This window comes from Martes martes (genome assembly GCF_963455335.1).
Source record: "Martes martes genome assembly, chromosome: 13".
Taxonomy (NCBI): Eukaryota; Metazoa; Chordata; class Mammalia; order Carnivora; family Mustelidae; genus Martes; species Martes martes.
The window spans coordinates 70747883-70760250 of NC_137901.1; the positions used below are offsets into that span (position 1 = coordinate 70747883).

At 62.6% G+C, this 12368-nt stretch overlaps 2 protein-coding genes across 3 annotated transcripts; one reads left to right on the forward strand and one right to left on the reverse strand.

Moving 5' to 3' along the window:
- Positions 1 to 2698: 2698 nt before the first annotated feature.
- Positions 2699 to 5617, forward strand: RASL10A (RAS like family 10 member A). The gene is made up of 3 exons (XM_080821725.1): positions 2699 to 3517; positions 4580 to 4704; positions 4978 to 5617. Exons 1-3 carry the CDS (start codon positions 3299 to 3301, stop codon positions 5243 to 5245), a joined length of 612 nt encoding a protein of 203 aa, XP_080677851.1. The 5' UTR covers positions 2699 to 3298; the 3' UTR covers positions 5246 to 5617.
- Positions 5618 to 5768: 151 nt separating this feature from the next.
- On the reverse strand, positions 5769 to 11251 carry GAS2L1 (growth arrest specific 2 like 1). 2 transcript variants are annotated; one of them, XM_080821847.1, is made up of 6 exons: positions 11122 to 11251; positions 9512 to 10362; positions 8107 to 8214; positions 7908 to 8004; positions 7640 to 7811; positions 5769 to 7102 (listed from the first exon to the last, which is right to left on the reverse strand). In XM_080821847.1, the coding sequence occupies exons 2-6, from the start codon at positions 10142 to 10144 to the stop codon at positions 6067 to 6069; spliced, it is 2046 nt and encodes a 681-aa protein (XP_080677973.1). In that variant the 5' UTR covers positions 10145 to 10362; positions 11122 to 11251; the 3' UTR covers positions 5769 to 6066. The 2 variants fall into 2 exon arrangements, with proteins under 2 accessions (XP_080677973.1, XP_080677972.1); XM_080821846.1 differs by lacking the exon at positions 11122 to 11251 and having other exon boundaries at positions 7640 to 8004; positions 9512 to 10267.
- Positions 11252 to 12368: the final 1117 nt, after the last annotated feature.

The window sequence follows — 12368 nt, forward strand, 5'->3', positions numbered from 1 at the left end:
ATTAACAGTCAGGATAGACCACAATGGAAGATGAGGGAGGGCGCCAGAGCCAATGCCCCTGGGAGCTAGATGCAGTCCAGGGTGCTCAACCCCAGGGAAGGTCTAGAATCAGGCCATCTGGGGAAAAGCTGTGTGGGCACAGGGGGCAGGGAAGGGCGGTGCTCAGCAGGCTGGCATCAGGAGGCTGTGGACTCAGGATTCTCCTCCCAGGGACCTCCCAGCCCGCCCCACTTTCTGTGGCTTAACCCTTCAGGGTTCAGCTTAGGTGTGGCATCAGGCCTTTCCTGAGCCCCCAATCTTGGTAGGCTGGTCCTCCCCTGGGTCCCCTCAGCCCCCAGAGCCCCTAGGCCTTTCCATTCATCTGTCTGTGCCTGGGTGCTTGCCTGGCTCCTTCACAAGCCACAGAGAGCAGGCAGGAACCAGCTTGGCCACCGTGGGCCCAGCACCAGGTCCTACGGGCCACAGGAACAGACGTGTGGATGCTTGATGAGCGCTCTCTGTGGAGCCTAGGGCCTGCGGAGCTGCAGACAGCACCCTAACGGCCTCTCCTTGGGCAGGAAGTGAGGGGACCGCTGAGGGAAACTTTGAAATTCACATCCCAGCCCAACTTTTCTGGCTTGCTAGTCTTTGGGAAGCTTGGCACCTGGGTGGCCCACTCCGGTCCTAGCTCCCCTCAGTCCCCACGGATGAAGGGGGCTTCCTTAAAGTCCTTTCCTGCAGGGCCACACGCTCCGGCTGATCTCCTCCCGAAGGCCCTCTGGTCCCTAGGCTTCTCAGAAAGTCAGACCTGATGGTTGCAGTGCCCACGCCATCACTTTCCTGCTGGGCAATCTCAGGCAAACCTTTGCACCTCCCCAGGTCTCCCTAAGCATGCGGCTATGGGTCGGGGCGTGTCCTTCCTAAATGGGAACTGCTGCTAGGGGTGCTGGTGCTCGAGTTTCCTAGGGAATGGGTCACCCCTGTGCGGTCTGCTGGGCCTTGTAGCTTTAGGACAGAGGAGAGTCCTCCGTCATTCCCAAACCAGGCACCAAGAAAGCACACTGGGACCCAGAGATGCTCCCCGCCCACACACACACAGCCCTGTTTGCTGGTTCTGAAGAAGCCTTGCCTGCGAAGGCACTCTGTCCGAAAGTGAAGCAAGGAAGGTTTTCCAGAGGAAGGACATGCAGAACTAGCTCCCAAGGGTGGGAGAGAGGGTGCTCCAGAGATGTGGGTCCCACCCAGGGCCTCAAGGAAGACTGTCCTGATGTCAGCCCCAAACTCTCCTGAATGCCAAAAGGGAACAGGAGCTTAGTTTATTTATGCTCAGCCTTGTTCCCCAAAGGAACTGAGGCAGCTTACAAAACCCAGAAGTCTGAAATGTTACAAAGTGACAGGGGAAGTTCGGTGAAGGGAAAGGATCATGGCAGGAAAGGAAGATGATGAAGCCAGGAGTCCCCACTTACTGGGCTTGAAGACCCAGAACACCTTCCAGAGGTTAGCCACAAGTCTGGCTCTGAGCTCCCTAGTGGCTGAGGAGAAAAGTGAAAGAAGACCCAATTCCCTGACCTAATGTGGGAAGATGAAAACACAACCAGTGCTCTGGAGAAGCACCTTCTGTTGCCATCACCTGCTTCTCTGCCTCTTCTCACTTCAGGGCTAAGCTCCCCTCTCTCCTCCACTTCCCACACTATGCTCCTACAATTCCTGGATCCCGTGTGTTCTAGAACCTACTCTCCTAAGGTAAGATTTTTCCCTCTCCCCACCTCTCCAGTCCTGGTGAGCAGTAATACTAGGAATGCTTGTTGAGGAGATGCACAAGTGTGAAAAGCCTGGTCAGTGCAGAAACGTACAGGCATCCATACACTTCACCCAGTACCGGTGCATCTGGTCAGAGAAGTGGGAGAGCCCCACTCTGCAGGGAGGAGGCAAGCAGAAGCAGAGGATGGGGAGCAGACTCTCCCAGCTGTAATGGAGAAGGAGCTTCTCACCAGTATCACAGAGGGGGGAATTTGAGCTTCAATGGAAGCTATAGGGTACAGGTGGAGACAACATGGCCTTAGCAGTGACAGAGGTGGTGCTGACCAGTTTCTGGATCTTTCACCCTTGTTGGGACGGGGATTTGGGGCTGAGCTACTGTGACCCGGTGTGTAGCGGGCTCAGCACACTCTGTCCAGCCCCACCTGGGTGCGGGCCATCTGATACATTGTTTCACGCTGGACATTTACCTCTGTGTGCGGGACAAAAGTGGGAGAGCGCCTCAGAGGAGACCACAGGCTGTGCGACTGTCAGGGGGCACCCACTGGCACCCCCCACCTTGGAGGGTCGCCTCCCGGGCCTGTTTTTCTCTCTCAAAGGGAGATAACCAGGATAAGGCTGTAGATTCAGTAATCACTAAGCAACAGCTTAGTGAAGGGCCCAGCACGTAGTAGGGTCTCAACAAGGTGTCTGCGTTTGATGGATACGGAGCCCAGAGGCCCCGCAGTGCGGAGACTCGCCCAAGGTCACGCAGCTGGGGCTGTAGATCCGACCCGGGCGGCCCGACTCCCGCGGGCTGGGTTTGTCTGGAGCCAGCTTTCGGGAGCGGTGTTTGGAGGAGCGGACGTGGGCGTGGGCGGGAAGGGACTTCTATTTTGGAGCAGGTGAGAGGAGCGCGGGACACCGAAGGGGCTGGATCCCTCCCTCCGGCTCCCTGCGCCCCAGTCACCTTCCCGCGACCCTTCCCGGGAGGAGCATCCCGGGCGGGTAGTGGGGAGCTGGGGAGGGGCGGGCCGGTGGTTACCTCATCGCCGCCTCCGGGAAGCTCCGCTCGCCCGCTCGCTCCCTCGCTCGCTCGCGCCGCTGGCTGGGGCGGCGACTCAGGGCGCCGGAGCGACCGAAGGACAGCGGGACTGAGGCACCGAGAGGCAGCGCCGCCCCCGCGCCCGGACCCGCTGCGGGACCCGCTGCGGGACCCGCTGCGGGACCCGCGCGGCCAGGAGGTCCGACCCCGGCGCTCGCGCTGCCGGCGGCGCCTCCAGCTCGCGCTGCGGGGCGGAGGCGGTGTCTGCACCGCGCGCGGGGTCTGTTCTCTCCCGAGCTTCGGCACCTGCCGGAGCTGCTCGTTCGTCCTCAGTCGGCCTGCTCGGCTGTCTGCCCTCCGGCCGCCCGCTCCGTCCTCTGGCCCGGCCTCTCCTGGCCCAGGGTGCTCCGGGGGCGGGAGGGTGGGGGGCGATGAGGAGCGCGGGGCCAGGGCGCACCGGGCAGGGCACGCGGGGCGCACGGCGCAGCGCCTGCCCATGAGGATTTACAGCGCTGGGCGCGGCTGGGCGCGCGGGCCATGGGGGGCAGCCTGCGGGTGGCTGTGCTGGGTGCCCCGGGCGTGGGCAAGACGGCCATCATCCGCCAGTTCCTATTCGGTGATTACCCAGAACGCCACCGGCCCACGGACGGGCCACGCCTCTACCGGCCCGCGGTGCTGCTCGACGGCGCGGTCTACGACCTGAGCATCCGCGACGGCGACGGCGCTCCTCCGGGTCAGAACCCTGGGGGTCCAGAGGTAGCGACTGGGGGACAGGCGGCGCGGGCGGGGGCGTGTGACAGCGTGTGTGTATGTGTGGCGGGTGCTCGGTGCACACGTGCGTGTCTGCCTGGACAGCCCTGGGGTGCCCAACTGTGTTCATGGATTAAAGGATGAACGTGTCCTGGGGGGTTTGTGTGTGTGTCTCTCCCTGACGGCCTGCTTCTGTCCAAGATCAGGCCCCAGGCCCGGCGATTTTGAAAGAGGGTTTTTCTCACTCGCCTAAAGGGCCTGTATTATTTGCCTGCCTCCGAGGGTGGTTCTGGATCAGTGCATGGCAGACCATGGTCGTGCCTCCCTGCGGGTGAGCATCTTATGCTTGGGGAATTAAGCAGACTCTCAGTGGGGGGAGGATGGGGCCAGACACAGGTGTACTTTCTAGGGCGGTTATTCTCTGCTCCCTTATTCCTGTGACTTGGAGCAAAGAGTTTAGCAATTTGTGCGAAGCCCAGGGCAGATTTTGAATTCTTGGAGCTGGATGCCTCCGAGGGGTGAAGAGAAAGGAGCACACAGAATTAAGCAGGGCTTCCTGGAGGGGTTGACGTTTGGGCTGACCCTGGAAGGATGAATGAAGTTTTGATTAAAAGAAGTGGCAAAAGCCTGCCAGGTGGAAAGGACAGCATGTGCTTAGCACCCCCCACCCCAGGCCTGAATGCCTACAGCTGTCCATCATCAATGGTGTCCAAGGGCCTGGGGAACACGGAGCCTGGGGCTTAGAGGCAGCTGTGGTAAACAGGGAGGGCCTAAGAGGCCAGCCCCGAGAAGAGCTTTGAAAAGCTGGAAGGAGGAAGCTAGCGGGTGGGCAGAGAGGAGGCCGACAGTGAAGGAGGGCTGGTAAGCAGCTGACTGGCTTCAGGTACGGGTTAGAAATTTTTATCCTGGCAACCGTCAGGACAGGAAGGCCTAGGGAGCTTGGAGAAAGATGGTGGGGACGGCAGAGACCTGAGGATGAACTGTGGGTTTAGCGTCAAGACCCTTCAGAGGGTCTGGCTGTTGGAGAGTGAGAAAGAGTCTCTGGCAAACTCCGGCCTCTCGCCCCAGGAGTGGCCAGACTCCAAGGACTGGAGCTTGCAGGACACGGACGCCTTCGTGCTCGTCTATGACATCTGTAGCCCGGACAGTTTCGATTACGTGAAGGCGCTACGGCAACGCATCTCGGAGACCAGGTGGGGATGCCGCCACAAGTGTGTGGGGGTGGAGGAGGGGTGCTTTTGCCAGACCGGCTGGGCCTTTGCCCAAGGGGAGTGGGTGGGTTCTTCTCTGGTCCTGGCTGGGTCTCGGGTCTGCCAGCTATGCGGTCTTTGGGCCATTCGGGTCTGGTAATTCCTTGGGGGGGGGGGTTGTCTCTGGCCACAGGAGTGTAAATACCCACTGCGGAGGGAGGGGTCTCTGGCGTGGGGCGTCCGGCACAGCAGCCCTCGTCCCCATCTGGCCCACAGGCCGGCGGGCGCACCCGAGGCTCCCATCCTCGTGGTAGGCAACAAGCGGGACCGGCAGCGGCTGCGCTTCGGGCCTCGGCGCGCGCTGGCCGCCCTGGTGCGCAGGGGCTGGCGCTGCGGCTACCTCGAGTGCTCCGCCAAGTACAATTGGCACGTGCTGCGTCTTTTCCGCGAGCTGCTACGTTGCGCTTTGGTGCGTGCACGCCCTGCGCACCCGGCCCTGCGCCTGCAGGGGGCGCTGCATCCAGCGCGCTGCAGCCTCATGTGACTGAACTGGACGTCAACGTCGAAGGTGGGGGGAGGGTGGTTTGATCGGAACAACCGGGTGCCCGGATTGGACGAAATTGCCCAACTTCTCTCGGATTGGACAGGACAAAGTCTCCTCCCTGATTGGATGAGGAAACCTCCCACTCAGTCTCCTGGGCGACGGGACTCTATTTGAGCTGCATTGGACCCTGCCAGGGCCCCAAGCCACACTGGGCTCCAGCAGTCTTTTCTGGGACCTCATTGGGTTACAGTCCCATTGGGTAGAAGGGACTTGGCTGTGGATCTGATTGGAAGCGCTCAGGTTGCTCCTGCGGCTCCACTGGACAGACTCTAAAATCACACCTCTCAGGAGGTAATAAAGGGAAAACGATGGAAGCGCATCTTGCATTTCTTGGGTGGGCTGCATGGTCTTAAGCTTAGAGGTCATTGCTCCCTGGCACCTAATACCAGAACCCCAACATGTAAGAAGGGTCCCCCAAAAGGTGTGATGGCCCCAAGGCCGACCCCAAGAAGGAGACACAAGTGGCTGGAACAATACTTTACTGTCAGGCTCTGCAGGGCCACAGGACCGCAGGACAGGTCCTCACTGACCTCCTCTAAGGCAATCAATAATATTAGTAATTAAATAGCAACACTCATCCCCCAACTGGAATGTACAACAGAGGTCCCATTGTGCCATGTGGTCCCAAGGGGTCTGGTCCCATGAGGTCTGGTACCCGAGAGGCAGGGGTGGAGGGGGGGCTCCCTGATGCAGAAGGGTTAAGGCCACGAAGGAATAGGATGAGAAGGAGTGGGGGCCTGGGGGGCAGCTGGGCTGGTTCATCACATCCAGGAATCTGGCTCTGCCCTTGGGCTCACAGAGTGCAGGGCATGCCAGGCCCCAGGCTCTGTGGATCCAGACGCGCGGCGAGGGCCCCGAGGTGTGGGGATGCGTGAGGGTTTTCGGTCTGGCTGTGTGTCCATCCGGCCCCGTGCCCAGGTCCTCGGGAGCTCCAGGCCAGCCAAGGGGCTCCCAGGTGCATCTGGTGGGCCCCCCACACCGGGGCAGGGGCTGCCTTCATCGGAAGAGCTGGACAGGACTGGGCCTCGGGGCCCGGGCAGCCCATTGGCCATCCGGCCAGAGTCCCCGGGTTGGGCACACTTGCCACCCAGGACACTGAGGGATGAAGAGGAGGAGCTGGAGGAACAGTAGGCCGAGTCAGGAGCTGGAGGGTCTGGGGCCCGAGCTGGGTCAGAGGCTGGTCCGGCCAGGGTCCCGCCAGCAGCAGCCTCAAGGGCTCGGGCATTGGCCAGGAACTCCTCTTCCAAGCGCCGGAACAGTTGCTGCTCCTGCTTCGGGTCCAGCTGTAGGGGGGTGCGGAAGACACTGGCCGGTGTGGCACCCAACTCTGGACTGGGGCTGGAGACCCGGAGAGGCCGAGGCGCTGCAGGGCTGCGAGCCCGGGGAGTCTGGGGGCTGCTCCTGCCTGAGCCCCCACTGACCCTGCCCCGGGGCACCCACGAGTGCTGCCCATCTCGGTCCCTGCGCACCAGCAGCATGGTCTGCTCCTCCCGGCTCTGGCTCCGGGCCCGCCGGGCAGGGCTGGCGGCTGACAGCGGGGCTCCCCGGCCTCCTGGGGCCCCACGGGGCCGCCCCCGATCCAGTCGGTCTCTGGACTGGCTGCGTGGGGCAGGAGGCCGTCTCGGGGAGGCTGGGGTGCCCGTGGTCAGCCGCCGGCTGGGTCGCTCCTTCCGGGAGCCAGTGCCTGAGTCTTCACTGCGGACACCAAGGGGGCCGCTCTGGGCTGAGGACGCTGAGGAGTCGCTGTCCCCGGAGTAGCGGCGGGAGCGGGGATGGGGGGGCAGCTGGTCCCGGGCCCTGGGGCAGCGGAACAAGAGAGAGAGAGAGATGGGGCATACAGAGGCAGGACTGGCATGCAGAAAAGGCCCAGAGAGGAAAGGACAAGCAGCCAAGTGCTTGAGGGCGGGGAAGACACCTGTGGTGGTGGTGGTGGGTGGGGGTGGGGGCTGTCAAGGGCTTTGGTCCTCTTGGGGACTTCCAGAGAGAAGTGAGGGACTCCAAGCAGCTTCCGGTAGCCAGGGCCACCCCCCCACCCCCACCCCAAGGCAGCGGAAGAAGCCAGGTTCCGAGTTCCCCCTCCCCAGGCCCATGGCTTCCTGGGCAGGCCAGAGGGAAGCGGGTAGGACTGGCCGTCGCCCAACCCCCAGGGCCTGCCCCAGCTGTGTTGTTCGGTTGCTTGGGTTGCCATGGAGATAGGAAGCCAGGCCTGCCCCCACCCACGGGAACTTTTCCCAGGGTGTGAGTCACCCTGGAGCACAGGCCCGTTTGTCATCCAGGCCAGGGCAGACACCCCCAACCCGCGGACCCCCACCCACAGGTCCTCCTGCCTCTCACCTGAGGGTGGTCTCCATTCCCTCCTTTGAGGCCCGTAAGCTAACGGGCGTCACCTCTGGCCGGGAGCTCCGGCGCTCACCCCCAGGCGCTGGGCTGCCAGCCCGGGGGCTGGGGGTGGGCGACACCCTCTGTGGGGAGAAGGTGCGAGCCCTGGGCTGGGGCGGGCGGTGGGCTGCGGGGGTGAGACAACAGGTGGCCCGTGAAGGGTAGTGCCACAGACAGAGCCTGGCCTGCCCATCCCCCCCACGGCCCCGCCACAGGCACTGACCCGAGGACGAGCAGCGGCAAGGGTCATGCTTGTCCAGATAGTGCTCCAGAGTGTCCCAGCCGCCACCCACGCGCACCATCACGTGGCTCCTCAGCACCTGTGGGAGCCCAGCGTGGGCAGGTCACGGCCTGTCAGTGGGGGTTGGGGGTGTGGCAGCCCACCTTAGGCTGCTGCCCAAAGGGCAGCCCCGGGCTCTTACCCGCACAAAGATGAGGAGACTGGAGTCTCCCACGCGGTATTTGCCCTCCGAGACTTTGATCATGGGAAACTGGTCTGGACAGGTGCAGTAGCCCAAGATCTCCCTCACCTGAGGCCAGAGAGGAGAGGCGGGAGGTCAGGGATTCAGTCCCTCTTCCTGGGGCCTGATGTCAGCAGCTCCAGGGTCAGGAGGAAGCAGGTCCTTCCGGAGAAAGGGGGCACGGATGGTATGGCTCCAGACTTGGGTGCAGGCTCTACACTTGACCTTTCACCAGCTGCCCTTCCCCTTTGGCTGTTGGAGGTCAGGGAGCTGACCAGGAAAGGAGGGTGGCCCTGTGGTCAGGCCAGGGCGTGGGACCCCAGTGAGGTGCCTCCCTCCAGCCCCTGAGCCTGGGGCTGTCCTGGGAGCCGTCCTCACTCCCCCTTCACCTACTTCACAGAGAGAGGCTAAGGCCCCACAGAGACTGGGTCCATTGGAGGAGGAGAACCATGGGACATGAGTGCAGGGAACCCACGCCACATCAGTGCCACAGACATGTAAGACACACACACACCCCCCAACATGCACACCCAGGCCACATGCCCAGCAAGCACACATCTGCATCCCCCCCACCCCCCAGGCCAGGTCAGGAGCTGCCAGGCTGGCTATGTGGGCAGCCCACCTCCCAGCCCACAGTGGGGCCAGAGGAAATGAGCAGGTGGAGCCTCTGGTGACCCTGGCCCAAGATAGGATTGGGGTTGGCAGCCTCTGCCCAAGGCCATCCGGCTACCCCCCTCAGGGGTAAGGCACAGCATAGTCCTAACCTTCTGATAAGAAGGACACTCTTGGCCAGGCTGTGGGGGCGTTAGGGATACCCAGGTCCTGAGATGAGCAGGAGGGAGCTGGGGGTAGAGTCTGGCAGCTCCCATGTTCCTAACAGCAGCTCTGGGCCTGGCTTCCCCACCAGTGATGTGCACAGGGCCACGGGGGGTTGGCAGGGGGGCTGTAGAGCCCTGGGAAGCTTCCCTCGGTCCTCAGTGAGCCTACTGTGTGCCGGGCACCTCGCTCAGAGCCAAGCATCACAGGCACCCACTCAACCTCAAGCTCTGTGATGTGGTTCCAAGTGTCTAGTCCTGAAGTACATACAGAAGGGGTCAAATCACACAGCCCCCGGATGAGGGGTATACAGCCCTTCTCTGGTGGACGGGGAGCCCTTGAAGTGGGGAGATCACACAATGGAGCTTGGATTTCATCCACCGCCCAGCAGGGCCATGCGACCTCACCAAGCATTTCTCCCTCCCAGCAGCTGTGCCCACTCCTTGGGGCCAGGTATACAGTTGATGCTCAACCTGTGCACTACCCCATGGGGCAGGCTGTCCCATCCCGGGCACGCGGTGGGGACGTGCGCTCTCACGGGCGGACTCACCAGCTCGTCAAGGTTGCGCAGGTCATTGGGTGTCATGCGGGGCCCGCGGGTGGGAACCCCTGCTGTGGTGGCCGTTTCGGGGGTGTCCTCCTCAACTGTGCGAGCATGGGGGGCCGGGGGGGTAGCACGGAGCTCCTGCTCAATCTCCTGTTCAAACTGCACAAGGCGAGGGGCAAGCAGGCCAAGGCGGGCCCCACGCCGAGCCACCTCCAACAGGCACAGCACTACGCTCTTCTCGTTCTTTCGAAGCACCAGGTCCTCCGTCTCAAACATGAGCACTTCGGGCACACCCAGCTCTGTTCGGCACCAGCCGATGAATGTGGCCACGTTGTCGCGGGCCATGAAAGAGCCGGGCACCACACTGTGTGCCTGGAAGGCCACCCCGCGGGCTGGGCGGGCAACAGCCAAAGCGCGGGCAGCATCGGTGACAGCATTGGCATGTTGGCACAGGGTGGTGCCCGTGGCCAGCCCCGTCAGGAAGCCATCACCACCACTGGGCAGACCCAGGCCATACAAGGCATTGAGCCACTCGGCCAGGTCCTCCTTCATGGCCTCCACGTAGGCCTCACTTGAGCGGAACGGCCGCACGCTCTTGGCTGCCGAGCCTGCGATGCCCGCCACCGGGTCCGCCATGCCCGGGGCCAGCCGAGTCACGGTGGGTGGGCAGGGACACAGGGCTGCTGTGAGGACCCAGGAAGCCCTCGGTACAGACTAAGCCGCTGACCACCTGTAACTCGCCTGTCATCTCAGGCCAGATGCTTGGTTTTGTGAGCTGGCTGTGAGAAACTTCACTGTACCTCAGTTTTCTCGTCTGTGAAATGGGTACAGTAATAGCACCCTCCTTGCAGGACCTAATGAGATAATTTGTATGAATGACTTAGTATCGAAAGTGTTTCCTATTTCCCTCTGGGAGGTGGGTAACAGGAGACTTGGCTGAATCCTCCCTCCCTCGCAGGTCCCCACGCATCCTTATTGCCCCACAGGGTAGGTGAAAAGCAGAGCCCTAAAGATGCAGCCCACAGGCGTGGGCCCACAATGGACAGGCAGGACATATCCAGGAATTCAGGTCCCAGCCGCAGGAATGATTAGCTCCATCGCTGAGGGCTGGTACCCGGCCCTCCACCCCTGGGAAGGTCCCAAGTACTCCCACAGCTCTCCTTCCCTAAGGACTCTCATTATAACAACGACGTAACAGCAGTAACAGTAACCGCAATGCCCCTGCCCAGGGCTGAGTGTCAGTGATTTTATCTCCATTTTACAGATGAGGAAACTGAGGTGCAGAGAGGGTAAGGGCTCGCTCAAGGTCGCAGAGCAGTGGGTGGCAAAGCCAGGCCGACCTGAGCCGCGCTTATGATCCCAAGCGCCATGGGCGGCCCGGGGGCCGGAGCCAGGCCCCGCCTCCTCCTCCGAGCCTCCCTAGCGCCGCAGGCCGGGTCCGTGCCGGCCGGGATTCGGAGGAGCCTCGGACAGCCCCGGCTGGCCTTCGGGCTTCGGCCCAGAGAGGGTGCGGGGCCGCCCAAGGTCACACAGCCCCGGGGAACGGAGGCCGCAGCTGCCAGGTCCCCGTGAGTGCGCGCCAGGTAGGGGGTACTGGGGGTCCCCGCGCTCACCTGGCTCATCCTGCGGCCTCGGGGAGCATCGCCCCGGAGGAGCCGAGCGGCGCCGGGCCGCCGCAGGGAGGCGCCGCCCGAGCCACAGCGATCCGGTCCCGCGGCTGAGGCCTCCGCACCCGCCCGCCCGCCGTCTCCGCCCCGCCTCCCTGGAATTCGGATCCGGGCCCGAGGGGGCGGGCGGGGCCGCGCGCTCTTAAAGGGGCAGCGCTGTTCCCGGGCTGGCAGGGCGGACGGAGGGAGGAGCTCGAGTCTCCAGACTGGGGTGGGGGCGGGACCAGGGCCCCCAGGCGACCCCACCAGCCCGGACGTCCTGTCCCTGCTCAGGCTAGTCCCTACCGTACCTTTCAAAACTATTTGGTCTACTGGGGGGGGGGGGGGGAGGAGGTTTGGGCGCTTTTAATGGCACTCCTAAACCCCGGATAGCTGCGTCCTCGGGAGGGCCGCACGGCCCGTTCCCAAGACGAACTCAGGAAGCGATAGGAACCGGGGCTGCAAAGTCACCTCCGCCTGGAGTGAACCATCCTAGTTCAGATAAATGAGGCCAGTGTGACTCGGGTGTGAGCTTCCTACCAGCAGGGCGGGCCTCGTGGAGGGGGAATATGGCCTGTTCTGCCCACCCGTCGTGCCACTCCTTACTGAACACTCATTTTTAACCTTCAGGTTGGGGGAACCCGTTTCTCTGATAAGGACACAGGCTCAGGAGTAGGCAGGGGGCTAAGGCCTGGGGATCTCACACCTTGGCCCCTGACCTTCGGGGAGAGGCCCATCCCTAACCACCGTGGCTGCCCAGGTCTGGCATAGAATTAAGAGGAAAGGAGGATATGAAGTGGCCTGGGTCGGTTTGGCTCGGGAGGGTTAATTGCCGCTGGTTTCTTTTCAAACTGCAGAGGAGGGCCCTGGCTGGGACCTGCGGGAAATCCTGCCCCCTGCTGCTGGCTGGGCGGGGAGGCCAGGCCTGGCTGGGCTTCAGCCCTGCTGGCCAGCCGGGCCAGCGGGAGGGGAGGGACCACCACCCATTGCCAAGTCTCAGAGCTTTCATAAAGCTCCTACTGTGCACCAGGCTTGCTCTGTGCCCTTGACCTAAACCAGTCAAGTCACCTCTATGAGACACTTTCTTTTGCCCAAACTGGAGCTCAAGAGAGCAGCTGGTGGAGTCCGGGGTTTGAACATTATGGCTATTATGGGAGTGTCCTCATTCAAGTGTCAGGGGCATTTGTTGAGTACCTACTGTGTGCTAGACCTTG